This window comes from Chiloscyllium plagiosum, unplaced genomic scaffold, assembly GCF_037043375.1.
Source record: "Chiloscyllium plagiosum isolate Xiang-an unplaced genomic scaffold, Cpla_swu_hap1 HiC_scaffold_24, whole genome shotgun sequence".
In the NCBI taxonomy this organism is placed as follows: domain Eukaryota; kingdom Metazoa; phylum Chordata; class Chondrichthyes; order Orectolobiformes; family Hemiscylliidae; genus Chiloscyllium; species Chiloscyllium plagiosum.
In genome coordinates this window covers 48,772,922-48,798,599 of record NW_028270162.1, presented here as the reverse complement: position 1 = coordinate 48,798,599, position 25,678 = coordinate 48,772,922, and the positions used below count along the sequence as shown (strand labels likewise).

The window sequence follows — 25,678 nt, the reverse complement described above, 5'->3', positions numbered from 1 at the left end:
CCAGAAATCCATTGTAATTGCTGTCAGTAAGTGGATTTTAGATAGAAAAGGAATCCTGCTAGACCTAAAGTGATTTCATAGGCCAGTACCCAGGAGAGTGCACATCCTGGAAAGTCCGCCAACGACTGGCTTGGAACAATTAAATTGCATAGCAACATCCGAATCAGAACCAATCAAAATAAACATCTGACTAAATGTTCTTCCAGTCCATTTGGAGGTTGGTATCTGCATAGCTGTATCAGTAATTGCAGAACCAGTTTTTAAACAAAATTTGCTCTGGACTTCAACCCTTAAGTTTGCAGAAGACCTCGGTTACGCTTAGAAGCTATATCAGGGAATCTTTATAAGTTAAGAGTACAACTTCAGTTCTGGTCTCTTACGAAAAGCAGCTAGTTCAGTTACCAATGCTTGTAAGAAAAGGCTTGGACCTAAGCTTGATAGGGTGAAATTGGTTGAGAGAGATTCACCTCAATTGGCTCAACATTTTTCAGTTAGAAAATGGCTACCTAAGTGAATCCTAATTAAATACTTGGATGTCTTCCAGGAAGGTCTTGGGACTATCAAAGGAGCCAAGGCCACCATGCATGTTGACCAGGAAGTAATTCCACAATTCAGCAAGGCCTGCCAAGTGCAATTAGAGGCAGAAATCAGTAGGCTGGAAAGTGAAGGAATTATCAAACCAGTCCAATTTGCGGAATGGACTGTCATACCAATTTTGATGGTCAATTCTCCATTATAGGGATTTAAACAAATGGTAAACTTCTTTTTGCAGCTGGATAATTACCAAATCTCTTGGATAGAGAATTTTTACACAAAGCTGGCAGGGGCAGTGTCCTTCATGACACCGGACACGAGCCACGTTTACTTGCAAATGCGTTTAGATGAGGATTCCTAGAAATATGCTGCAATTAATATGCATAAGAGTTTGTATCAACATAAAAGACTGCAATTTGGGGTATCATCAGCCTGTGGAATCTTTCAGCAGATGATGGAGAACATTTTGCAAGGTCTACCTCACCATTTGTTTAGATGATATGCTAATAACTGGGAAGACTAATAAGGAACACTTAAAGAACTTGGACATTGCCCTTAGATGTTTTTCCAAGGCAGGCATATGCCCAAAACGAGAGAGATGTGTGTTCCAGGCACCCCAAGTGACCTACTTAGCTACAGAATCGACAAGACTGTATTACAGCTGTTGGAAGATAAGTTGAGGGTGATCAAAGATGCCCTGGCTCCCACATTTCTCCAGGAGCTTGGCTCATTTCTTGGGCTGGTAAATTATTACATAAAGTTCATACATAATCTGCCTCTCTCCTGGGCACTTTGCATCAACTCCTAAAAAATGATCAGCCTTGGAAATAGCTTTCAATTAAGTGAAGAAACAGCAATCATCTAAGGTGTTGGCACACTATGATCCCAAGAGAGATCTGGTATTGATATGTGATCCTCACCATACAACATTGGGTGGTATCAGCTCATAGCTGTCCCAATGGAGAGGAACATCCAGGACTTGGCTAATGCAAAGTATAAATATGCCCAGATAGAGAGAGAGGGATTGGCAATCATATTTGAAGTCTGGAATTTCCACCAAAGCTTTATCACAAACACCTGCTGGGTCTGTTTAAAAAGGACAAGGCAGTGCACCCCATAGCATCAGGCCAAATTCAGCAGTGTAATTGCAACTTAGAACACTGACTGGGAGGCCAAATAACGAATGTAGATGCATTAAGCTGCCTCCCTTGGTAGGTACACTCCCAGTGGTACCACCGTGGGCGGCACGGTGGCACAGTGTTTAGCACTGCTGCCTCACAGCACCTGAGACCCGGGTTCAATTCCCGCCTCAGGCGACTGACTGTGTGGAGTTTACACGTTCTCCCCATGTCTGCGTGGGTTTCCTCCAGGTGCTCCGGTTTCCTCCCACAGTCCAAAGATGTGCAGGTCAGGTGAATTGGCCATGCTAAATTGCCCGTAGTGTTAGGTAAGGAGTAAATGTAGGGGTATGGGTGGGTTGCGCTTCGGCGGGTCAGTGTGGACTTGTTGGGCCGAAGGGCCTGTTTCCACACTGTAATGTAATGTAATCTAATCTAATCTAATCAATGGAAGAGTCTGTAATGATTTTAAATTTTCTGGACACACCTCTAGCCACACCTGACAATAGCAGACTTTGGAAGCAGATAGATCCAGTCCTTGCAAAACTGAATCAACTAGTGGTGATGCGGGAAACTAAAGGGCTGTTCCAATCAGAATTGAATCTTTTTCTGGACCTGGAGACACCAGATCACAGCAGGGGAGCAAGAGTGACTGTCCTGAGCAAAGATTGCCACCAGATTCTGGTTGAACTGTATCAGGGTCAACCAGGGGTCTACAAAACAAAGATGTTGGCAAGAAGTTATATCTCGTGGTGCCTGGCGGGCAGTGCTCAGAGTGCCAATGAGGACAAAAGTTACCTCCAGCAGCTCCCCTACATTCATGGGAATGGGTGGGTAAACCCTGGATTCAGTTGCACATTTACTATGCAGGTCCTTTCGTGGGCTCAATGTTCTTCGTCCTTGTAAATGTCCACTCAATTGTTGGACTTGCAAAGAGTCCACTTGTCAAACATGGAGACAACAATAGAAAAACTGCATGCATCTTTTTGAAAACATGGGCTCCCAGAAGTGTTGGTCACAGATAATGAGTCATTGTTTACCAGCGGGGAATTTGAGTATTTTGTAAAGTTGAATTGGATATGAAATTATAAGGACAGCTCCATATCATCCATCATCCTTTGGCCTGGCAGAAACTGCAGTCCAAACTTTTGAAGGTAGGCTTGAAGAAACAGCCTACAGCTTCACTAAATGCCAAACTGTTCCAGTTCCTATTTGATTATAAGTCCACCCCATATGCAACTTCAGAGATAACACTGGCAATGTTGCTAAAGGGTAGAAGACTCTAAATCAGATTAAATCTGATCTTCCCAGACCAGGGCATCAGGAATACCAGTGTTGGACACAATCCACCAAGCCAGAGAGACAGTTTCCTATAAGGGATGAAGTTTGGTGTAAGGATCACAGAAATAGCCCTACATGGTTGACATGAGGCCAGGACCAGTGACTTACAAATTTTCGATCAGTGCAGCAGTCCTGAACAAGCACATGGACCATATGGAAGCCACAAACGCGCAAACAGCGAGGGAGCAAAACATGCCCTATTCCTTGGAACAATCTGAAAGGATGCTGCAATCCGTGAATTCGCATGTTTCAAGTGTTGATGAGACTTCTCAATTTGAGATGGACATGATCGATGTAGTTGCATCGATGCCTTTGCCAGCGGAGGAAGAGAGTGAATTTCTACTGAGGCGTTCCTCGTCCAAGAGACTAGCTTCTGTGTGTTACACGCCACACATATCAGATGTTGAGTCAGAGGAACTTGATCCGGTGCTAAAATGCCCCAAGTTCTCCAAGAAAAAGAACCAACCTATGACCTTGGACTCAGAGAAGGAAATAGCGATTGTAATGAGATCAGCCAGCTGGACTTTATAGGAGGAAACTCTGGGTGTTGACTCTGATGAGGCTGTGCCCGAGTCAAGGACTTGCCATGTGTAAATAAAAGGTGATTTGGTGACAGGTTGCCAGCCTCTCTGGTGCCCAAAGAAAAGCGTTTTAGATAATTTGGGATCATCATACACAGAAGTCCACTCCTATGGGATTATGTACTAGATGGAGAATAAGCAATTACCAGGATATCTAAATCAACTCTGAAGAGACTGCATGTGTTACTGCCAATACGTAAACTCTGAGGCCAGTTGTGTCACCTACCCTGTCAAGATTATTAATTTCTGAAGGTGTTTATTCTGTGCAGTCTTCTCAATGCAAGGGTATTGATCTGGTGAATTTGTGAAAGTAGCTGTTGTCTTGAGGTCTTTATTGTTTTATCATCTTTTTAATTCCACAGAATGCGAGCAGACCAACGTGGCAATGAATCCCGACAAGCTATAGAATTGGCTGTGAAAGAACATAAGGCCGAGATCCTAACCTTACAACATTCTTTGAAAGAGCAGAAGTTGAAGGCAGAAAGTCTTTCTGATACGGTTAGTTTTGGCTGAAAACTTACATCTGTGTTTACTTTCAAACCTTGGGATTTTTTGGTTTAGTGGCAGTATAATGCATTTGTTAAGGTCTGATTCCTAGGCAAAGTACACCTAATCTTAGATAAACAGGTAAATGTGACTGGCAGATTACATGATGCTTCTTATTGGTATTAAAAATCAGAAAATTAATCTCTTGTCAGCTGTGGTGCTCATGATATGCATTTTTTCTACTTTGTGGTATATGTTTGTCAGTGCTTCAATAGGAGACTTTGCCTAAACGGTTTGCTTTTCAATTGACACATTTGTTTATGGTTTATTTCATAGTCTTGACACTGTGACAGAATGCAGTTGTGAAAATATTTATTATCTTTAGAAAATGAATATAACGGTAGAATAAATTGTTTCTGAAATTAAAAGCAAAACCCAGGAGTAAGGTCACTGTCACAAATACAAGTTGGAAAGTAGATGAAAAGTATTTGGTGATTGAGGTAATGGTTTAGTGACACTAAGCTTTGACAGTTGAAAGTGTGTGGTCGGAGGGAGGGAAGACAGTGATAAACAGCTCGACAGTTTTGAAGTCATGAAGCTGTGAACAGTATATGAGGAATCTTTTTAAATGTAGAGAGAGAGAAAGCCATTTGGGGGATGATGTTTTGACAGCTTAGAAGCAGCATTAATGTAGATTGTTTCAATCCATCTGTTCAACATGTTATGACACACCTCTGAAACAGATGGGACTTGAACCTAGGTCCTGTGGCCCAGAGATAGGGACTCTACCACTGTGTCACATTTGAGAACATTCAGATGAAATTGAGAAGGACAGTAACTTCTCAATGCAATAAATTCAAGTAAAGATGAGTGAGAGGAGGGTCACCTCCGCCCACAAGCTTTTCCTTTCTGTCTGGTCTAGGAGCTCTTATATAGTAACCTTGAGTTACGCAACTCCCTTATTCAAGTGCTGTTGATTTTGTGTTTGTGATGAAAGTGCACACAGGCTTCTGGAGTCAGCTTTGCCGATGTTGGAGTTTCATTCTGAGATAAGGAAGAGTAAGTATGGTAGAAAGATGAGGAGCTGATGGAGAGCTTATGCTCGAAACATTGATTCTCCTGCTCCTCGGATGCTGCCTGATCAGCTGCGCTTTTCCAGCACCACACTCTTCCTTGAAGACTAAGTATCTCAGTAAGTGAACTCAGAGCAGCCTTAACTTGCAGGAAATGAGCTGACTATTGGTTAGACTTGGCAGAAACAAAGTTTTCATTATTTTGAGTAGTCAGGAATTTGCGAGCATTGAATATGTGTTGACTGGAAATAAAGCAGTATCATCTGAAAGATTGAGAGGATTGGAGGATGAGTGAAGAAAATCTTTGATCTGAAGCAGGTGTTTTGTAGGAGAGAAGACAGAACTTCAAGAACTCTGATAATGGGAACGGAGAGAGACATAATAGAGAAGAAGCCAGATAGGCAGGGACATAGCCTTGTTGCAGGAGTAAAACTCTTTTTTTTTGTTTTAAAAAGATCCATGCACACTTGAATAAATTTTGACTTTGAAACTATCCAACTTATGTCCGATGAAACAAAATGAGAACAAAACATAGATTTCATCACAAGATATTGAAAGAGATTTGGTAGTGTGAGCAGCATCTAAATTTCTGCCTTTACCTACAGAACAGCTATCTCTCTCTGGCTACTCGAGTGTCTCTTTCTCAAATATTAGTTGACGTGATCAGAGCTCTAGCTGATATCAATGTGCAGTCCACTTGGGCTGTGATATTATTTAGGTCAACGTTAGAAATTTGGGTACTTTATTCGGTACTTAAATTAAGAATTGAAGTTTTCTTCGTTGTCCCTGCCCTCTTTCTGCCCCCACCCCGTTTCTTCACTGAAAATTTGTCAGCCATGTGTAATGTTGTGAATAGGCTGATTACTTCCTCCGTTGTCCTTTGAAAGAGAAACTTGCATACCCTCTACAAAAAAAAATGGTTAAATGAAATTTGCGTTGTCTCATTATTTTCTAGCTGTCCTATAACTTACATCATAAGCCTAACAATAATATCTCACAATAGAAAGTGACGCCTTGAATACTGTTGGAGTTTGGGGAAGATTTGTTGTAGTCCAAATATACATGTTCATGTGAATGTGCTGGCTTGATATGAAGGAAAAGATTGATTAAGTTATCAGACAAGCTCATTGGTAACACCTATTTTTCGTCTTGCATTACAGAGATTCTATTCAATAATATGAAATAGGATACTACTCTAAGGAAAATAAGATTTCACAATTGAATAAATTAATCTGTCAAGCTCAAGATCTGAAGCATCACCTCGTCACTGACTCATTACATTAGTGTGTTTCATTACATATTTGCATAAGTTGTTCTGTCAGAAATGCAAACACTTAAGGAATTAAAAAACAACCAGCACTACTGTAGTATGTTTTCATGCACTAAGATGTGGTCAGCTTCTTGAAAAGTATTTTGAGCTTTAAATACATTGTAGATTTTATCTTAACATACTATTTAAGACTTAGTGTTTTTTATTTAGTAGGAATGATTGTATTCTCATAAACCAATGAATCATAATGAGATTAAGAAACATATGAATGTTCTTCTTGGTTCCTCTGGCCATCCTCCCTAGTTGGTTTTATATAAAATTTTAAGGAAATTCTCTCATTTCAACTTGTAATTGGTATTTGGTGCAAATGATTTTAATATCTCTTGTTTTAATATATACACACTTGAACTTAAATTGCAATATTCTTCCCTTTCAAGTTATCTACAAATGCTGCATCTAACATTGGAAGCAGAACATAATGTTGCACATGATGGTGAAACAATAAAATGTAGAAAGATACTTAACATGGAAGTTGAATGTTCCAATATAATGCTTTTTGAAAGTCATATTAATTATTTGAAATTTGAACAAAGATTTATTAAATATTCCATTTAAATAGCATATGATAAAGAGTGGCTTACTGTGGACGTAACTGACTTCATCTTCACAGCACTAATGCATTGTAGCTCCCTCTTCTGGGCATGTAGGTAGAGCAGGAAAAGACATCAGATGTCATCATTTAATATTTGCATAGAATTACATAGAGGAGGTCTTGTCACCCAGTAGACGCATTCCTATGTCTGAGCCAGAAAATCTGGGTTTACTTCCCATGCCAGGACCTTTTGAAATGTTTGGTACCCAGCTTGACTGGCCATAAAACAGAGTCATAGAGATGCACAGCATTCAAACAGGACCCTTTGGTTCAACTCATCCATGCCAACCAGATATCAGAAATAAATCTAGTCCCATTTGCCAGCATTTGGCCCATATCCCTCTAAACCCTTCCTATTAATATACCATCCAGATGCCTTTTGAATGTTTTCATTGTACCAGCCTCCTCCACAACTTCTAGCAGCTCACTCCATTCCCCCCCCCCCCCCCCTTAGGTCCCTTTTAAATCTTTCCCCTCTCACCTTAAACCTGTCTAGCTTTGGACTCCCCCACCCTGGAGAAAAGACCTTGTCCATTTATCCTATCCATGATTTTATAGACCTCTATAAAGTCACCCTTTAGTCTCTGACACTCCAGGGAAAATAGCCCCAGTCTATTCAGCCTCTCCATATAGCTCAAACCCTCCAACATCCTTGTAAATCTTTTCTGCATCCTTTCAAGTTTCACAACATCTTTCCTATAGCAGGGAGACCAGAATTGCACACAGTATTCCAAAAGTGGCCTAACCCAATGTCCTGTACAGCCCCAATATGACCTCCCAATTCCTATACTCAATACATTGACCAATAAAGGCAAGCATATCAAATGTCTTTTTCATTATATAAGGAAAATTGCTTACATATATCCAATCCAGCCAGTTACTGCCCTAGCAGTCTGCTGTCAATTGTCAACCAAGTGATTGGATGGATTTTGAGAGTGCTATTAAACATACTCTAATAATCTGCTCATTAGTGCTTAGTTTGGGTTTTGCTAGGATCACCTAGCTTCTGATTTCGTTAAAGCCTTGGTCTAAATATGGTCAAAAGAACTGAACCCCAGAAGTGATGTGAGAGAGACTGCCATTGGCATCCAGACAGCATTTGACATCAAGGAGCTCTACCAAAACCGGTGTTAGTAGGAATCAGCGAGAGAGAATTCTTCGCCTGTTGGAGTCAAAGGAAGATGTTATTTGTTGTCAATTATCTCCGTCCCATCTGGTCACTGGATGAGTTCCTTGGGATAGTATCTGAGACGCAATCACCTTCAGCTGCTTTATAAGGGATCTTCGCTCCATTATACAGTTAGAAATTCTGACTGCACAACGTTCAGCAATGTTCCCAACTCCATAGGTGCTGAAGCAGCCCATGTCTATATGCAGCAAGACCTAGATAACATTGAGGTTTAGTTAATAATGGGTGGGGAACATTATTTCTGCATCACATGTGGGATTTGTGTTTGGACCCTGTGGAATTCCCAACATATCAGACTCTGAAGGAAAGACCTGAAAATTTGCATATTCCAATTTATGCCTGGAGTCCTCAACATATCTGTTTAACTTGGAGAATTTAGAGAGTTCCATTGCAGTTAAGCAAATTGCTACCTTGCAAAAGTTAGATAATTAAAAGCCTAGACTATCTAACTTCTGTGTAACTGACCCCATCAACTCACCACATCTCGCAGACCCATTACTGTCCCCAGACCACCTCTCTGCCTGAGACTTGCCAATCCTCTGCCATCAAACTAAATAATTCCTCCCACCCTACCTAGGACCTAATACCCTGCCTTAACCCTCAGGACCTGACATTGTCCCCTCAGAAAGAATGACCACATGATATATCAGTACATAGTTCTTAATTTGGCAATTACTTTGAAAGTTAATTAGCTTTAATGATAGAATTAGTTATCTTTCTTGAATGCACAATATCATTGATGCAGTATATTGTTAATTAGAAATGCAATATTTTTCACTTGAATGGTTTTTAATCCATTCTCATTTACAGCTGAGTGACCTGGAGAAAAAGCACACTATGCTGGAGATGAATGCACGAGGCCTTCAGCAGAAATTAGAAACTGAGCGAGAACTGAAACACAGACTGATTGAGGAGGTAGTGCAAATATCAGATCATTCAAAATAGCAGATTATTCCTCGATAAAATGTTTTTCTTATGTAAAATTCTTGATTTATTTGGATGCTGGGAATTACATTTGTGCTGTTTTATGCTGCGTCTGAAATTTTACTACTTTGATGGAGTATCAAAATAAGATTTGGTATGAAAGGTTAAAGGAGAAGGGTGTCTTTTAAAGGCAGTAGAGCCTGTGTCTATGGCAGCACACCAATTAAAAGTACAGGATGAGCATTTTTACTTCTGTTAATAACTCATGGAACATAGCATCTAGTCTGCTATACCTATTACTGAGCAGAAATTAAAACACCTTGATAGTTCTGTATTTGCAAGAATTGTTAACACTGAGAGACCTTTTGGGCTTTGACTCAGATTGAGATTTGGTTTTGGTTTGATTAGTTAATGTTCTTTCATCTCCCTTCATATTGTCATATGTTCCAAAACTTCTGATTCTTCATTTTTCTTAGCAAACTAAACTGCAGCAGCAGCTAGATATGCATAAAACACATATCTTCCGCTTGACTCAAGGACTGCAGGAAGCCCTGGACCAGGCTGACCTATTGAAGACTGAGCAGAGTGATTTGGAATACCAGATTGCAAACATGCAGGTGAGAGTTAATGAAATAGAAAATTGGATCGCTCTTAGTATGTGGTGACTGACAGAAGGCACATAAAAGCAGTTCAAAACAAATAGAGGTGGAAACTATTGACTTTGTCCTATATAGTAGCTAAAGCACAGAAGTGCGGTCTTCAGCATAGATCAGTATAACTGAAAGGATTAAGTTCTGATGTCCAGTGGTTAAGTTGCACTTGAGTTTATAAACTTGGCATTTGCTATAGTGCACAAGCACCTGTTGGGAAAAGGTTAGTCGAATAAATTTATTAAATTAATGAGATTTCACACCTGTTTCTGCAACTTGTACTGAAAATGTTTAATGAAAATGTAATAATAATTTACTCAACACTACTTTGTAGCTAAAAATAAGAACATAAGACTTCACAATTTTGGCTTTGTCCTTCTGTTCAGCTTTGGGATAGTGGTCGTGTTGGATGTACACGATTGAAACGCCCACTTAAGGGCCTTGATTGGGTCATTTATGAGTGATGCACTCGACATCTTGCACAACTACAGAATGGTAGAGGTGGCAACAGCAGGTATGCCACTGATGGCACAGCGCTCTAATTTACAAATCCACCAATCCGATAATGTTCCTGTGCACAGGTACCAATGGAATTCAGATCTGTATTCTTCAGTGGCATAGTGGGGATTGGGATGGGGGAATAAGTAATCTGGAAAAAAAAGGAAAATACTGGAGAAACCCAGTAGGTCTGGCAGCATCTGTAGACAGAGAAACAGATTGTTTGAGGTTGATATGACTCGTTCAAAACCTCTTCTGAAGAAGAGCATGTCTGACTTGAAGCATTAACTCTCTCAACAGATGCTGCCAGATCTGCTGAGTTTGTTCAGCATTTCCAGACTTTAGTTCTGTTATCATTACCTTGTTAAGTGTGATTTTGGAATTTAAAGATCTGCAGTTTGTCATTTCTGTCCTAAAGTGTGTATACACCTGTAGGAGTAGTTGCATCATCAACTCTGACGTTTTTGAGCCAAAATCTGCATGTCATCCAGCAGGAAGTTAATTGAATAACCTTGTTTGTAATATGGAGTGAGATCTGCAGAAACTTGTTCTTGATGAATAGGCCTAGAATTTACAGTACTTGTTAAAATAGAAGCTTAAATTCAATATCTGCCATTCTATCTCCACAGATGGTATTCTCCCATGATAGAGTGAAGCTGGAAGGTACCATCACACAACAGTCTAAATTGATTGATTTCCTACAATCAAAGATGGATCCACCAATTAAAAAGAAAAAGGTAGTTAAATGTCAATGTAAAGTCAACATTTTAATTCCATTCACAACACCTACACAATCATGCTGGTTCAAAATTTATTGAGTAAGCTGCTGGGTTTTGTTGTCTTAACCTTGATATATACAGTTTGGGTTACTTGAATGCTTACTTGTCTGGATACAAAATTAATTTTGTTTGACAGGATACATGCTGAACTCTTCAATATTATGTGGAGAGAGTAAAACTACAGCTAGCCTAAATTTAGATGTATTTCAGGAAGATCTTAAAAGAGTGGACTATTTTCACTCAAATATGTTATCCCATTGCACAGCCCCTGTGACTGAGAGGCGATGATAAAGCAGTTTCTGAGATTCTGCTTTTTTTCTGATCATGAACTCTGGGTGGTGCATTTGATTAGGTAAATTATCCTAAATCATCAATGAATTCATAGAGTTGTGAAAATTTAGTTTCTTAGCATAGCTAAGAAATACTGCATTTGTAGTATTTTGATAATAAAGACTACATTTGTTTCTTGTCAGCAGAGTTTATTTGGGCGCCGGCGTGAAGACCCTTCTCTGCCTGTCCAGATTCCCATGCAGTACAATGACCTGAAAGTAGCCTTAGATAAGGAGAGATGTCGAAACATGGAGCTAGAAGATGCCTTGCAGAAAATCCGTGTAGAGCTGAAATGTGTGCGGGAGGAAGGTAAGAGCATTTGAGGTGGCAACAACCAACTTGTGTTTCATGTAATGATTTAGTTGCATATTAACAGCCTGATATGAGACCTGGTAACAAGCATTAGGATTTAAGAAAACGTGAGCAAATGTGGAGAACAGCTTAATAACCCAAAGATGAAAGGAATTCTATTTTTTTGTGTGCTTATTAAATGCATTTGTTGGTAACTTTATTGCAGATCTGAGCCTTGCAAATATTAATACATTTGTTTGTACTTTTCACTGCTATTTCTTATTCTGAAAGGTAGTTCTATAGCTCTGTAAGAAAAAGAAACCCTGCCGTTAGTATAAAAAGTAAGTACAAGTCTGGATTCAGCTCTGTGTAAGATGGCATTCTTAAAGCTAAGAAATCTTTGGAATAATCTTCAAATGTTATCAGCTGTTTGTTTTCAAAAACAAGCCAATCTTAATGATTTGATAATGATGTGAAGTGTGCCAAAAGTTAGAGTTATTTTAATATAGGTTTCCAGGTATCTCCTTTTATTCAAACTGGAAAGGCATTGTGTGTCAGTCTACTATAGTTTGTCAGGTTGCTTAGCAAAAATTTCTATAAGTGTATGAAGTAGAAAAGAGTAGCTAAAGTGAATGTTGGTCCCTTAGAGGATGTGATTGACGAGTTAATAATGCATAACATAAAAATGGTATAGACACTAAACCAAGATTTGGCTCAGCTTCAAGGAGGAGGAGACACCATCCTAATAGTAACAGGTAATGCAAAGGTTATAGAAAAGGGGGAAACTTAAAGCAATTGCCATCACTTGGGGAGGGAGAAAGGACTAAGCAATCTATTGTGATTAAAGGTAAACAAGTCCCCAGAGCCTTACAGCTTATATCCCAGGGTCTTAAAGGATGTGGCAGCAGGGACAGTGAATGCATTGGTTATAATAATCCAAAATTCCCTGGATTCTGGAAAAGTTTCAGTGGATTGGAAAAATGCTCATATAATATAATGAAATGGAAAGTGAAAGCAAACTCCATCAGAGTCAGCATGGTTTTATACAGCCTAAATCATGTATAACTAATTTGCTAGGGTGCATTGAAGATATAACAAACAAAGTAGATAATGGAGATCTTGTAAATGTAAATAGCTTCCAGAAGGCGGTTGAAAGGTTAATAAACAAGGTAAGATCACATGAGCTTAGGGATAATATCTTAGCTTGGATAGAGGATTGGCAGAGGAAAGCAGACAGTCAGGATAAATGGTTCTTTTTGTGGTTGATGAGCTGTAACTAGTTGGGTGTCACAGGATTCCGTCCTCCGGTCTCAATTATTTGCAATCTATGTTAATGACTTGGATCCAGAAGTAGAATGTAATGTAGCCAGCTTTATAGATGGCACTAAAATATGTCGGAGAATACGTTGAATGTAATAAGAAATTTACAAATGGATATTGATAAATAAGGTGAATGGACCAAAATTTGCCAGATGGAATTTAATGTGGATAAATGTGAAGTGATCCATCTGGTTGGAAGAATTAAAAGGCAATTTATTATCTAAATGGAAATAAACTTCAAAATGCTTTGGTGCAGAGGGATCTGGTGTCTTTGTGCGTGAATCACAGAAAGCTAGTCACAGGTACAGGAGGTAATAAGAATGGTAATAGAATTTTAGCATTTATTATTAACGGAATAGACTATAAAATTCGGGAAGTATTGTTGAAACTGTACAAGGCATTGGTTGAGACCACATCTGGGCTGCAGCTTACAGTTTTGTTCCCCTACTTGAGAAGGGATATTGGAGGCAGTTCAGCGAAGATTCGCTCATTCTAGAGCTGAAGGGTTTGTTTTATGAGGAGAGATTCAGCAGTTTCAGTTTATACTTGCAAGAAGTTTAGATGAATGAGAAAAGATTTAATTAAGGTGTACAAATGTCAAAGGGTGCAGACAAAGTAGACAGTGGATATTTCCCCTTGTGGGACAATCTAGAAGTCATAATTGTAGGCTAAGGGATGACAAATTTAAAACGTAGTTGAGAAGGGGTTATTTCTTGCACTGGAGGATGAAGCTTTGGAATTCACAACCCCAGAGTGCAGTGGATGCCAGGACAAAATAAATCTAAGAAGGAAAAACAATTTTTAATTAGTAATAGGTAAAAGGGTAATGGGGAGCAGGCAGGAAAGTGGAGTTGAAGCCAAGATGAGATCAGCCATTATTGTATTAATTGGCAGAGCAGGCTCAAGACACTGAATTGCCTACCCCTCCGAGTTCTTATACTTCTGATGTTACTTATATGTAAAATGATGAACAAAGCACTGCGGTTCGAGTCATAGTTGTAAAGCAGGGAGATAGACCCTTCAGTCCAACTTGTCCACACTGACCATGTATCTAGCCCAGCTAGCCCATTCCAGATGCCTTATAAATATCGTAATTGTACACTCCTCCATCACGTCCTCTGGCAGCTCGTTCCATATTGCACCACTCTCTGTGCGAAAAGATTGCCTCTCAGGTCCTTTTTTTTCCACCTTAACCTATGCCCTCTAGTTTTGGACTCCCCACCCAAAAAAATACCTTGGCTACTCACCTTATCCATGCTCTTCATGATTTTATACACTTTGAAAAGATCACCTCTGAGCATCTGACACTCCAAAGAAAGTAGCCCCAGCTTATTCAGTCTCCCTATAGCTCAAACCCACCGTTCAGACAGCATCCTTGAAAATCTTTTCTGAACTCTTTCAAGTTTCACAACATCCTTCCTGTAGCAGGGAGACCAGAATTGAAGGCAGTATTCCAAAAGTGGTGTCACTCATATCCTGTACTGCCACAACATGATATCCTAACTCCTAAACTCAGTGAACTGACCAATAAAGATGTGCATGCCAAATGCTTTCTTCACTACCCTATTTACCTGCAACTCTACTTTCAAAGAATTATGTTAGAGGAACAGAGTGAAAAGCAAACAAATTGTTAAAGTTGTATAGCACTTTAGTGAGAGCTTAGTACTATGCACAATTCTGGCCTCCATCTAGCAAAAAAGCTGTTGGAGAAGATGCTGTCAAGATTTAAAATTATAATACCATAATTGAGATGATAGTGATCAGGAAAAATTAAATAGAATCTGTTGTCTTCCTTTAAAGAGCAGGCTGAAGAGTGGCCTGATGGATAAGGAAGGGATTTGATAGATTAGACGTAGAGAAAATTTCTCTACTTGTGCAGGAGTCTATTAAGGGTCATAAATGTAATATGGTTACTGTGAAACCAATTAAAAATATAGGAAAAATGATACTGGTGATTGTCATGTGTGAATGTGGGATTTGCTACCACACTGAGTATTGATGCATAGCATAAGAGAGAGCTTGAGGGAGAAAAGAGTAGAATATCCCGATAGGGTGAGATGGGGAAGAGTACGCAAAGGTTCTAATGGAGTATAAACATCTGTAAATTCCGACCTGTAAATTCAAGCAAAGTTTGCTGGCTATGTGGTTTTTAGAATGATGACAGAATGCATATATTACAAAGCAATTGGTTTTGTTTTGGACCAGTATCCTTACAGGCCATATATCCTGCAGGTTTTGGCTCATTTTTGTGGCTGAAGGGGATCCTGCGCAACTAATTTTAGCATTTTCGCAACATTTGCAATAGCAACAACCTTTTTAATCTTTTTCACCTTGTAATAACATCAAATTATTGAATCTAAAATGAAGAAAACCTTGAAACCACCCTATTCTATTGTATAAGATTATGTTATGACTCTGGCAGGAGGAGTGCATTGGAAAATCAAGCCCCAGTCATAGGATCCCTTACGGTGCAGAAAAAGGCTATTCAGCCCGTCGAGTCCACATGAACGCTGTGAAGACCATTCCACCCAGATCCAGCCCTCACCCTATCCCTGTAACCCTGCATTTACTGTGTCTAATCCATTCGGAGGGTCGGTGTGGACTTGTTGGGCCGAAGGGCCTATTTCCATACTGTAGGGAATCTAATATAAAAAAGAAACTAACCTGCACATCTGTGGATACCGTGGGCAGTTTAACATGGCAAATCTACCTAACCTGCACATCTTTGGACTGAGAGAAAACTGGAGCACCCAGTGGAAATCCACACCGATACGAGGAGAACATGCGAACTCCACACGGACAGTCACCCAAGGCTGGAATTGAACCCAGGTCCCTGGCTCTGAGGCAGCAGTGCTAATCACTGAGCCACCGTGCCACCCACAGTGCTGTGAATCCTCCACGAGCCGTGAATGTTAAAGTGTGGATGTTTTATTTAATCGTCAAAATGGTCAAATTTGTTTCTCCTCGATACTATTATCTAGAACAAAAGATACTTTCACAGGTTTCTTCGTTTAACTGAAAATTTGTACATTTAGTAAAGACAAAAGTATAATCTTAGAACAAGTGGCAAAACCAGTTATCAACTTAAGTTCATTTGCAGGGTTAAACTGTATTTTCCTTTATCTCACGTTCACACACGTTCACACACCAATAAAGACAGCAAAGTTCTGCAGCACTATTACGAGTGGGATAAAATAAGCAAAAGTGAAACAACATATTTGTAAGTGAAGGATTTGGGTGCAGAAGGTAGAATGGATTCTCACAGTTCCTTTGATTTACTGTCATTACAGTCCAATTGTTGGTTGCAGTGTAATAGAAGATCTTTGAACCAGATTTCAGATTCTTCTAGAAATAGTTATGAACCCTTAAAGTTGAAGGTTTCAAAAATGTTTCGAGAGAGAGTTCCTTTCTTTGCAAGCTCTCCAACAATTCCCTGGTTCCTTCTGACTTCCACTTCTCAGGAGATGCAGAATTTGCTATTTACAGTTGGAGGTTCTTTTCCATCTTCCCAATCTGATGCCTAATAGACTGATATTCTTCTGTTAAATTAGGCAGCAATTTCCGAGATTTACAGCAATTTTATTGTAAATATATGTAGTTTAACACAGCAAACAATTCCACCTTTTTATTATGGATCCTTTCCCTGTCCAGAGACCAATTCCTGGTGGGGGGGAACCCAACTCTTTCAACTCTGGAGCTGCTCTGGTTAGCCCTTGAAGGGACTCGCATTTCTAATATTGACATTGGCTGCATTGAAAGCAAAAGTCCAGAGGCTGCTGCTAGAAATCTTCAGCCTCTTCCAAAACTCAGTCTGTTTGTCTAGCAATTGAGACCATAAAGTGATTTCTTAATTCACTTTTAAAATCTTTCTCACTGAATTTATTTACTTTTCCAGTAAATGGCAAAAAAACCTAGCTTTCCTTGATTCTTTCATGACTTTTTCAAATAAATCACATGATTAGAAATCTCTTCAACCCAGTGATATCTGAACTATTGCACTTCCCAATTCTCATAATCTATAATTGTGTTCCAATACTTAAAAGAAAAAGCTGGTAAAGTTGCCAAAGATTATGATAAACCTGAAAATTGGGAGAATTTTAGAATATGGCAAAGGAGGATCACAAAATTAATAAAGAAAGGGAGACTAGATTATGAAAGTGATCTAGCAGAAAACATTTTAAGACGACTACAAAATCTTCTGTAGGTATGTGATAAGGGAACTTTTGGCTAAGACAAACGTGGATCTATTTTCAATTCTTCTGATTCTGCTGATAATGGGGAATGGAGAATTGGAAGAGAGGTTAAGTGATTGTTTTGTGTGTATCTTCACTGAGGGAGAAAAGGAATTGCCCAGAATTAGAGTTTCAAAAGATTAAGGAGAATGAGAAATTGAAGGCAATTAGACTTGATTAGAAGGTTACTTTGGAAAATTTTGCAGAACTGAAGGCTGAAAAACATCACCCCTCCTGCCTGGACTTGACATTCTACATCTCAGAGTGTTGCAAGAGATGGCAATGGAGATGTCCAATGCATTGGTGATTATCTCCAAAATTATTTAGATTCTAGTACGTTGCTCCAGATTGGAAGGTAGCAAATGTCATCATATGAGATGGAGAGACAAAACTACGGGCCTTACACCAATAGTAGGGAAATGCTAGAATCTATTATTAAGAATGTTGTAAATGGACACTTGGATAATAGTCTAATTGAGTGCAGTCAGCATGGGTTTGTGTAAGGAAATAGTGTGACAAACCTGTTGAAGTTTTCTGAGAATATTACACACAGAATTGGCCAAGAAGAGTCAGTGGATGTAGTATACTTGAAGTTTCAGAATTGATAAAATTCTGCAAAGTAAGATGGAGCAAAATGGAATAAGAGGTAATTTACTTGTATGGATTAAGGGTTGACTAACAAGCAGAAAATGGAGTAGCAGTAAATAAGTCATTCTCATATTGGTAGGCTGTGACTAGTGAAGTACTGCAAGGATCAGTGCTTGGGAGCCAATGCTCTGTCTAAGCTGTGTGCATGCAGCCACTCCAACATTCCATGCACAGTGATCAGCGTTCCAATATGATCATGGCATTGATTTCGGTTCCTGAAGTCACTACTGCACTTTGATCTCAGAGGCCCATGACACCAGAAAGACAACTCGAGAGACTGCTGTTGGTACCCCTTGCAGTTTACAATACATGTCAATGATTTTGTCCTGGAATATGTGCATCATGGATGATACAAAGCTAGGTAGGAGTGTGTGCTGTTAGGAAGATGCAAAGCAGCTTCAAGAGAATTTGGATAGACTGAGTGACTGGGCAAGGACATGGCAGGAAGAATTTAATGTGGAAAACTGTGGTGGCTATCAACTTTGGTTGGAGGAACAGATCTGCAGAATATTTCTTATGTGGTAGTCGGTTAGAAAGTGTACATGTATAAAGGGACCTGAATATCCTTGTAAATAAGTCACTGAAGATTGACATTTCGGTGCAGCAAGCTATTAGGATGGCTAACGGTTTGTTAGCCTTTACTGCAAGTGATTTTGAGTACGGGAATAACAAAGTCTTGATTCAACTGTATTGAATTTGGTTAGACTGCACCTGGAGTACTACATGCAGTTTTAGCAACATTTCCTTGAGAAGGTTATAAATGCCATAGACTGAGTCCAAGAAAGGTTCACCAAACTAGGAAGAGAGATTGGAGAAACAGACCTGTATCCTCGAGAGTTTCAAAGACTTAAAAATGATCTAACTGAAACCTGTACAAAATGCTTTAAGGGAGTCAACAAGGCAGATGAAGATGAAATGTTTCCCCTAGCTGGGGAGTCTAGAACCAGAGGACTTGATTTTAAAATATGGAGAAAGCCACTTAGAACTAAAATAAGGAAAAATTGTTTTACTCAGAGGGTTTGTGAATCTTTAGAATCTTGTGCTCCGAGAGCTGCTTCAATCAGTCAGCTCTGTATTTCATTGCCTGTCTGATTTTTCACCTCACCCACACTCTCCTGTTGCCAGTCTTTTTAAAACCTAACCTGTGGTTCAGCCAACTCAGTCATTTTCGATATAAAATAGATATTTTAAACACTCCATTATCCTACCAAAGCAGATTTTGGGAATCTGGTGTGGATGCAAAGTGACATGAATCATTTTTAGACACAAATTGTTATGCTCTCGAAAAGTGGTGGAAGCAGATACAATAACTTTCAAATGGGAATCGATGAAGCTTGAAAAAGAAGCATTACTTGTCTATGGAAAAAAGAACAAAAGAGTGGAAATAGTTTAAATTATTTTTCAAAAGAGAATGGGCGAAATAGCTACCTTCTGTGATATGATTATGATTTTCATCTGAAGTATTTTCCTATTGACTAACATTTATCCAGAAGGTTCCTCATGGCTTGTACTAATAACTTATTTTCTTTGCTCATCAAATGTATGGGGTCCTCAGTCTGAAGAAAGCGCAACACTGTTCGCTGAAAAAAACAATAGAGTGACCTGCACTAAGCATGGATAAACTGATGTACTGGAAGAAAGAGGACTCCTTTGAAATAGAGAAGAAATCTAGCTGCCAGAGGAATATCAGTGAACTTCTATTTGTGCATAATAAATAATGAACAGTCAGGCAAATGTACTGTGGCCATCAGATGTGTACAGTACTTTGGACGCTAGTGCCTCAATACTTTTTTAAAAACTTAACTCTATTTACAAGGTTCCGATAATCCTCATACTTTCAACTGGCAATGATGTTTAGAATTTTCTTTTGCAGGGATGCATTCTTTGCCTTACATAAAGAAAAGGTTTGTATCTATGTAGTACATTTCAAGGCTACCAGATTTCTCAAAGCACTTTGGTTTATCTGACTCTTTCTATAGTCATGGTTATGAGCTTCAGTTTGTGCAAGACAGTAATAACAGTTGTTGAGAGTGGGGTGCTGGAAGAATACAGCAGGTCAGGCAGCATCCGAGGAGCAGGAGAATCAATGTTTCGGGCAAGAGCCCTTTATCAGGAATGAGGCTTGTGAGCCGAGGGGGTAGAGTGCTACATGGAAGGGGGAATGGGGCTGTGGGAGGAGGAAGTAAGCTGAGAATCCGATAGGTAGATGGAGGTAGGGGTAATGGTGAAAAGTCTGAGAGGGGATGCAGCTGATAGGTGGGAAGGAAGATGGACAGGTCATGAGGGTGTGCAAAATTGGAAGGTTGGAACTGGAAGTTGGCGAGGGGGGGAGGGGAAATGAGGAAACTAGTGAAGTCCACATTGATGCAGTCTGATTGGAGAGTTCCAAGGCAGAAGATGAGGTGTTCTTTCTCCTGGTGTTGGATGGTTAGGGTGTGGCAGTGGAAGAGGCCCAGGACCTGCATGTCCTTGTGTGGAGTGGGAGAGGAGCTGAATCCGAAACATTGATTCTCTTGCTCCTTGGATGCTGCCTGACTTGCTGTGCTTTACCAGCAGCCCACTCTCAACTCTGATTTCCAGCACCTGCAGTCCTCACTTTCTCCTCGTAATAAGAGTTGGTACATGGATGCTAACACAAATAAATTATCTACCTCCAGTATGGTCTGTCTCTGTCACTGCATTTACAATCACTCTGTTACTAATGATCCTATCTTTGGCAATATTGTTGTTTTTAACCTCTGCACCTTTTTCCTATTTTGTTTCTTTTAGCTGCTCATCTAAAAACAGTGGATCATCAGCCACAATCTACACCAGCCACAGCCAGACACCAGATCATTATGTCTGCTATTGTACATTCCCCAGAGCACCAACCAAATCCCATCACCCTGCTAGCTCCTCCCTCTGGCCACAGAAAGGAGTCCTCCACTTCTGAAGGTGAGGAAGTGTTGGTTGAAGCAGATGTAATCCTAATTAAAATATAAACTTAAGAAAAGCCCATATCAGAAAGTACTTGAAGCTCAGGTTAAATGCATTCTCAGCTTACGATCCTCAGATGCATCAACAATTCAGTTGAGGAGTTTCTGTTGTTACATGATGGATTTTGCAGAATATGATTACTCCAAATGTAACAAGAAGCACTATGTAAATTTTAGTTAATTATTTTGAAGGCCAGTGATTCTCAACCTCTCTAGATTCAATCCTGTGAAAGGGGTATTGTTTCATATTCATTGTTTCAATATCTCATTACATCTAAACTAATGCTTCAGCCAAAACTGGGAAATGTCAAAATGTTTCTCGGAATTGGATAATCAATACAATGTGTAAAAGTTGTGAAAAGCAATGGCACAGAATGTTGATGTAGCTGGAAGGATGATGTATTCTGATGTGAAGTTGAAGTGCATGGAGTAATGTATCTGGGAGTCAGATAGTGGAATATTCTTAGAGATTGACTGCTCCCATAATAACCGTTCTCACATTTCTCCTTTCTATCTTTCCCCACAGAGTTTGGTCGGCAGTTGAAGGAACGTATGCACCACAATATTCCTCATCGTTTCACAGTTGGCCTGAACATGAGGGCCACAAAATGTGCTGTTTGCTTGGACACTGTACATTTTGGTCGTCAAGCAGCAAAATGTGCAGGTAGGAGTGAATAGGTGGATTACATTTCTTTACTACTTACAAAAAAAATCTGAATACTCTTGGTCAACAAAATTCCAATGTTCAGATACTTTTGTCACCTCCCAGCAGTACTCTAAATCTAATAGATCGGATTAGCTTCATAACTATCATGCTATTTTGACCCATCTCTAACACGTGTTCTCTTCTTATTTATTTCCCTATTGACCCTGCAGAATTGACAGTTCCAATGCTATTCTCTCTACCCTCCAGTTTTGTATCCTCCACAAACCTGAACTTTCACAAACCTTGCTGTCATCATAACGATCCTATTCACCTAACATTCTTTGCTCACGAGATAAATGTCCCTTCGGTTGTCTGGCCCTAGCCTCAGGAATTCTCTAAGTTTCTTTCCTTTTTCACCCATATCCCACCTAAACACAACTTCTTGAAATGAGGCCCTTCACCCAAATCTTTGGTTATCTGTCAAAATATCTCTGTTTGGCTTTGTTTGATATTGCTTCTCTGAAATACGTTGGGATATTTAATCATGTTAAATGTGCTGTACAAATGCAACTTCATGCAGTCTAATATTCTAATAAGCAACATCAATAAGGAAATAGAAAAATTCATTTCTAATTCTTGATTCTGGTGAACTTCTCAATGGTCCACAAAGAGAGGTTCAGAATCTGGAATTTTTCTTTAAATGTCTGCTCATTGATGCCTTCATGAGCAATAACATTCTGGATCTCATGGTTACTGTAGTTCAGATTTTTCAATTGGCACATTGTTTTAAGACCAACTTTACTCATTTATAAATGCATGAGTCAAGGTCGAGCTGAAAATAATGTTGAAATGTGTTTGATCTACATAGAATCAATGGTTACAATATTGTAGAAATAATTCGAAACCTTGCAGTTTAAGTGGAAACTAATGATTACCTGTTCAGAAATTTCAGCAGGGAACAATTATCTCATTTAGTCAGGTGAACTTTTTATATTTGATATGCTACAAGTTTTTGTTTTCCCCCTCAGTTGCATTGGGAAAGGTCTGCATCTATAGCTTGAGATTTGCTTTTAAGTCCATTCACAAATCATACATTCTGAAGAAGAATCATTGGATTTGAAACATAAACTCTGTTTCTCTCTGCACAGATTCTAGAAGTACTGTGTTTCTCTAGCATGTTTTTTCAGATTTCCAGCATCTGCAGTATTTTCCTTTATTTATCTAAATCATATCTGTTTATATTTTTCGCATTTTCCCCCACCATCTCCTCAGAACATGGCAATCCCTGTGGAGAATCATCGACATATTTTTCCATTGTATTCAAATCACAAAGAAAGGTTGGGGATTTCCTTGAAAGCACTGCAATTGCTTGAGAGTTTCTGTTCAGTTCCTACCTCTTGATGGTAAACCCAGCGCAATGGCATCTATACCTGGCAATGGAATGTTTGCTGTCACGTACTCAATGACTTATGGTTAAGACGTTTTAAGAAACTGGTACTGGGCCTTGTCACTCGCATGACTCCCAGCTGTGCTATTTTAGCTTAATTTAATGAGTCTTGAGTATCAAACTCAATCACCCATCAAGAGTAATGCCGCCATCTTTTTTGAGAGTTAAACTGAGAGTAATATTGGGTTTAAAGTGGAACATATGGACTTGATATTAATAAATGTGTATATTTTACCTAGAATGTCAAGTGATGTGCCATCCTAAATGCTCCTCTTGCCTGCCAGCAACATGTGGGCTCCCCACAGAATATGCTACACATTTCACAAAAGCATTTTGCCGTGACAAAATGAACTCCCCCGGTTTGCAACTAAAGGATCCAGCAGCCAATGTGCACCTGGAAGGCTGGATGAAGGTTCCAAGGTGAATATTCTTCAATGGGACAGTGTCCCGATCATGAACTGAACCAAAATAGATTTTTACTTGGTAGCACTAAATCTGTTTAATAAATTGCAGCTGAATGTAAGGTTTGGGAGAATTTCTTCCTTGGAAAACCCAAATAAAGTATTTGAAATGCTGTGACCTTTCTCACAGATGAAAATAATGACATGTGTCTGCCTCTTTCTCTTTGTCCGCTTGTTTCAGATCAGTACTTCTTCGCCATCTTTTTGTTTCCTCAGTACTTTATCTCTCTTGCATAATGACTCTTAATTTTATTCTTATTTCTATGTCCGTATTTTATTCATTCTCCTTTTCTGTCTGTTTTTCTCTGTGCCTTTCTTCTTTCTCATTTTCTTCCTTTGCACTATAGGTCCTCAAGATTGATGCACCAAAAAAATGTAGAGTAGTTTTATTGCTTGGGTATAGCTATGTAAACGAGGGCTCTGGTAAGCATTCCTCATAGCTTTGTGGAATCTTGGATAAGCAGAAGGATTGCTATTTAGGAGTGTTTGAAGATTGATACATCCATTCATAGTGACTGCAATTCAACATTGAATATTGATCCTCTGTCCTTGAGGCTGTTGGAAGAAGACTGAGCAAAGAATGCCAGGAAGATCTGATTACACCAGAAGTGGACTATTTGTGTGTGACTCTATCTGCAGTTCCAAGCAGAATTACCAGGCAATGTAACAACTATCTCAGATTTACCAACATTTTTAAGATCCCTTTGCTGAAAACAGACCTGCAGACAATGTCCATGACTAGATAACACCCCTAGCATCTTCCCTATCCCCACAGTGCCCATCTGTAACATAACTTAATATATTTAACAAATGATGACAAACTACTCAACAGAACAAACGGTTTCATTAGCTTTCCCACTAAGAACAATAACTTATAGTATTGCTGCAACCCTCAAAGATCAATGGGGTCAGAATGAAATCTGTGTGTCCATCCAACAGATATTATCTCATGTATTATATAAATCAAAAGGGTTGTAGGGGATGGTTGGTCTATTCCTGCATTCCATGCCACGAATATTGAACTGATCACTGACTTCTAATTGTCTGGTTCAATGTACACTTCTCAAGTAGAAGCCACAACTCTGGTTTCACTTAAAAATAAGGGTAGCACGGGTTTCAATTGCAAGGATGACATCTTTATGAGCATAGTTACTGTCTTTGACAGACTTGCATAAACCAGTGAGACCAATTCCATTCTTTAGTCTATGACATTATTAATATTTTTCTCAAATGCTTCCACTCAGTGATGACTGCTTGCTAGACATCACTCTGAAAACTTGAGTCAGAGGCCACTGATTTTGAGCCATACACCAGGATTTTACCATCATGCTCTAGACCAGCACCTCAATAGAAGAGTGTAAGTTTTCAGAACAGTCACAGGTACCATACTGCATGGACAGGAGTTCATCAAAAATAGTTGGGGACTGTCCTGGGAGTGACTGTAATTAAAAGTCTACTTCATAATCTGACTCTCTGCACATTTAGTTAGCTTTCATTTTTTTCTTCCTTTCTGCAATACTCTTGAGCAGCTATTCATCATGACTCTGGTGCTAGGATAATAAACCTAACCCTCTGCTTTTGTAGAAATTATCTTGTCTTTTTCTTCTCATGCAAAAATAACCAGGGACATTGGTATCTTGTAGGAGTTTGGGATTAGAGGAAGAAAATAGAGTGAGGGAAATTGTAAAATTACAACACTATCAAGAGGACCCTCGGGATTAGTATTGACAGCATGTTGGAGTGTCAGTCTGTGGCACTGCAGCCCAAATACACACACGAGAGACTGAAAAATATAACTGATCAGATTAAAGTATAAAAGTAACTTTTTATAAAAGAATGGGAATGCAGCTAAATGGATGCAAATTAACTGCAAAACACTAATGAACGATTTGATGCACCAGCCTTATGTCGGTATTTTATATCCCAAAAACTACAGAGTGCATAATCCTCTAGGTTAGCCAACTGCACAAGTCTTTAAAAGTGTTTCTGTTCTAGGGGGTGGAAAAGTTAAGCTTTAATATAACCAAATTCAGTTTCGTGATAGCAAGTAATGGGCAAATCATGTATAGTTTATTTATAATGGATATCTTTCTGGACATTTCCATCTTGTAACTGGAGTTTGAATCCATTATAATGCACCTGAATGTTCAGCTTGTGTGTTTTTAATTGTGCCAAATTCATCAATTTACAGACATCATTCAGTATTAAATTTAGCTACCATCGCCAGTTTATT

At 39.2% G+C, this 25,678-nt stretch overlaps 1 protein-coding gene across 6 annotated transcripts in view; it reads left to right on the top strand.

Moving 5' to 3' along the window:
• LOC122562422 (citron Rho-interacting kinase) overlaps nt 1-25,678 on the top strand; it is a 221,739-nt gene that overhangs the window by 149,827 nt on the left and 46,234 nt on the right. For 4 of the 6 annotated variants that reach the window (XM_088000146.1, XM_088000149.1, XM_088000148.1 and 1 more), the window contains exons 27-34: nt 3,937-4,072; nt 9,055-9,159; nt 9,645-9,785; nt 10,946-11,053; nt 11,569-11,734; nt 20,686-20,850; nt 21,418-21,555; nt 23,224-23,404. In XM_088000146.1, the coding sequence (XP_087856272.1) occupies nt 3,937-4,072; nt 9,055-9,159; nt 9,645-9,785; nt 10,946-11,053; nt 11,569-11,734; nt 20,686-20,850; nt 21,418-21,555; nt 23,224-23,404 (1,140 nt within the window). The remainder of the gene's footprint in view (nt 1-3,936; nt 4,073-9,054; nt 9,160-9,644; nt 9,786-10,945; nt 11,054-11,568; nt 11,735-20,685; nt 20,851-21,417; nt 21,556-23,223; nt 23,405-25,678) is intronic. The other 2 variants (XM_088000150.1, XM_088000147.1) reach the window with 1 other exon arrangement.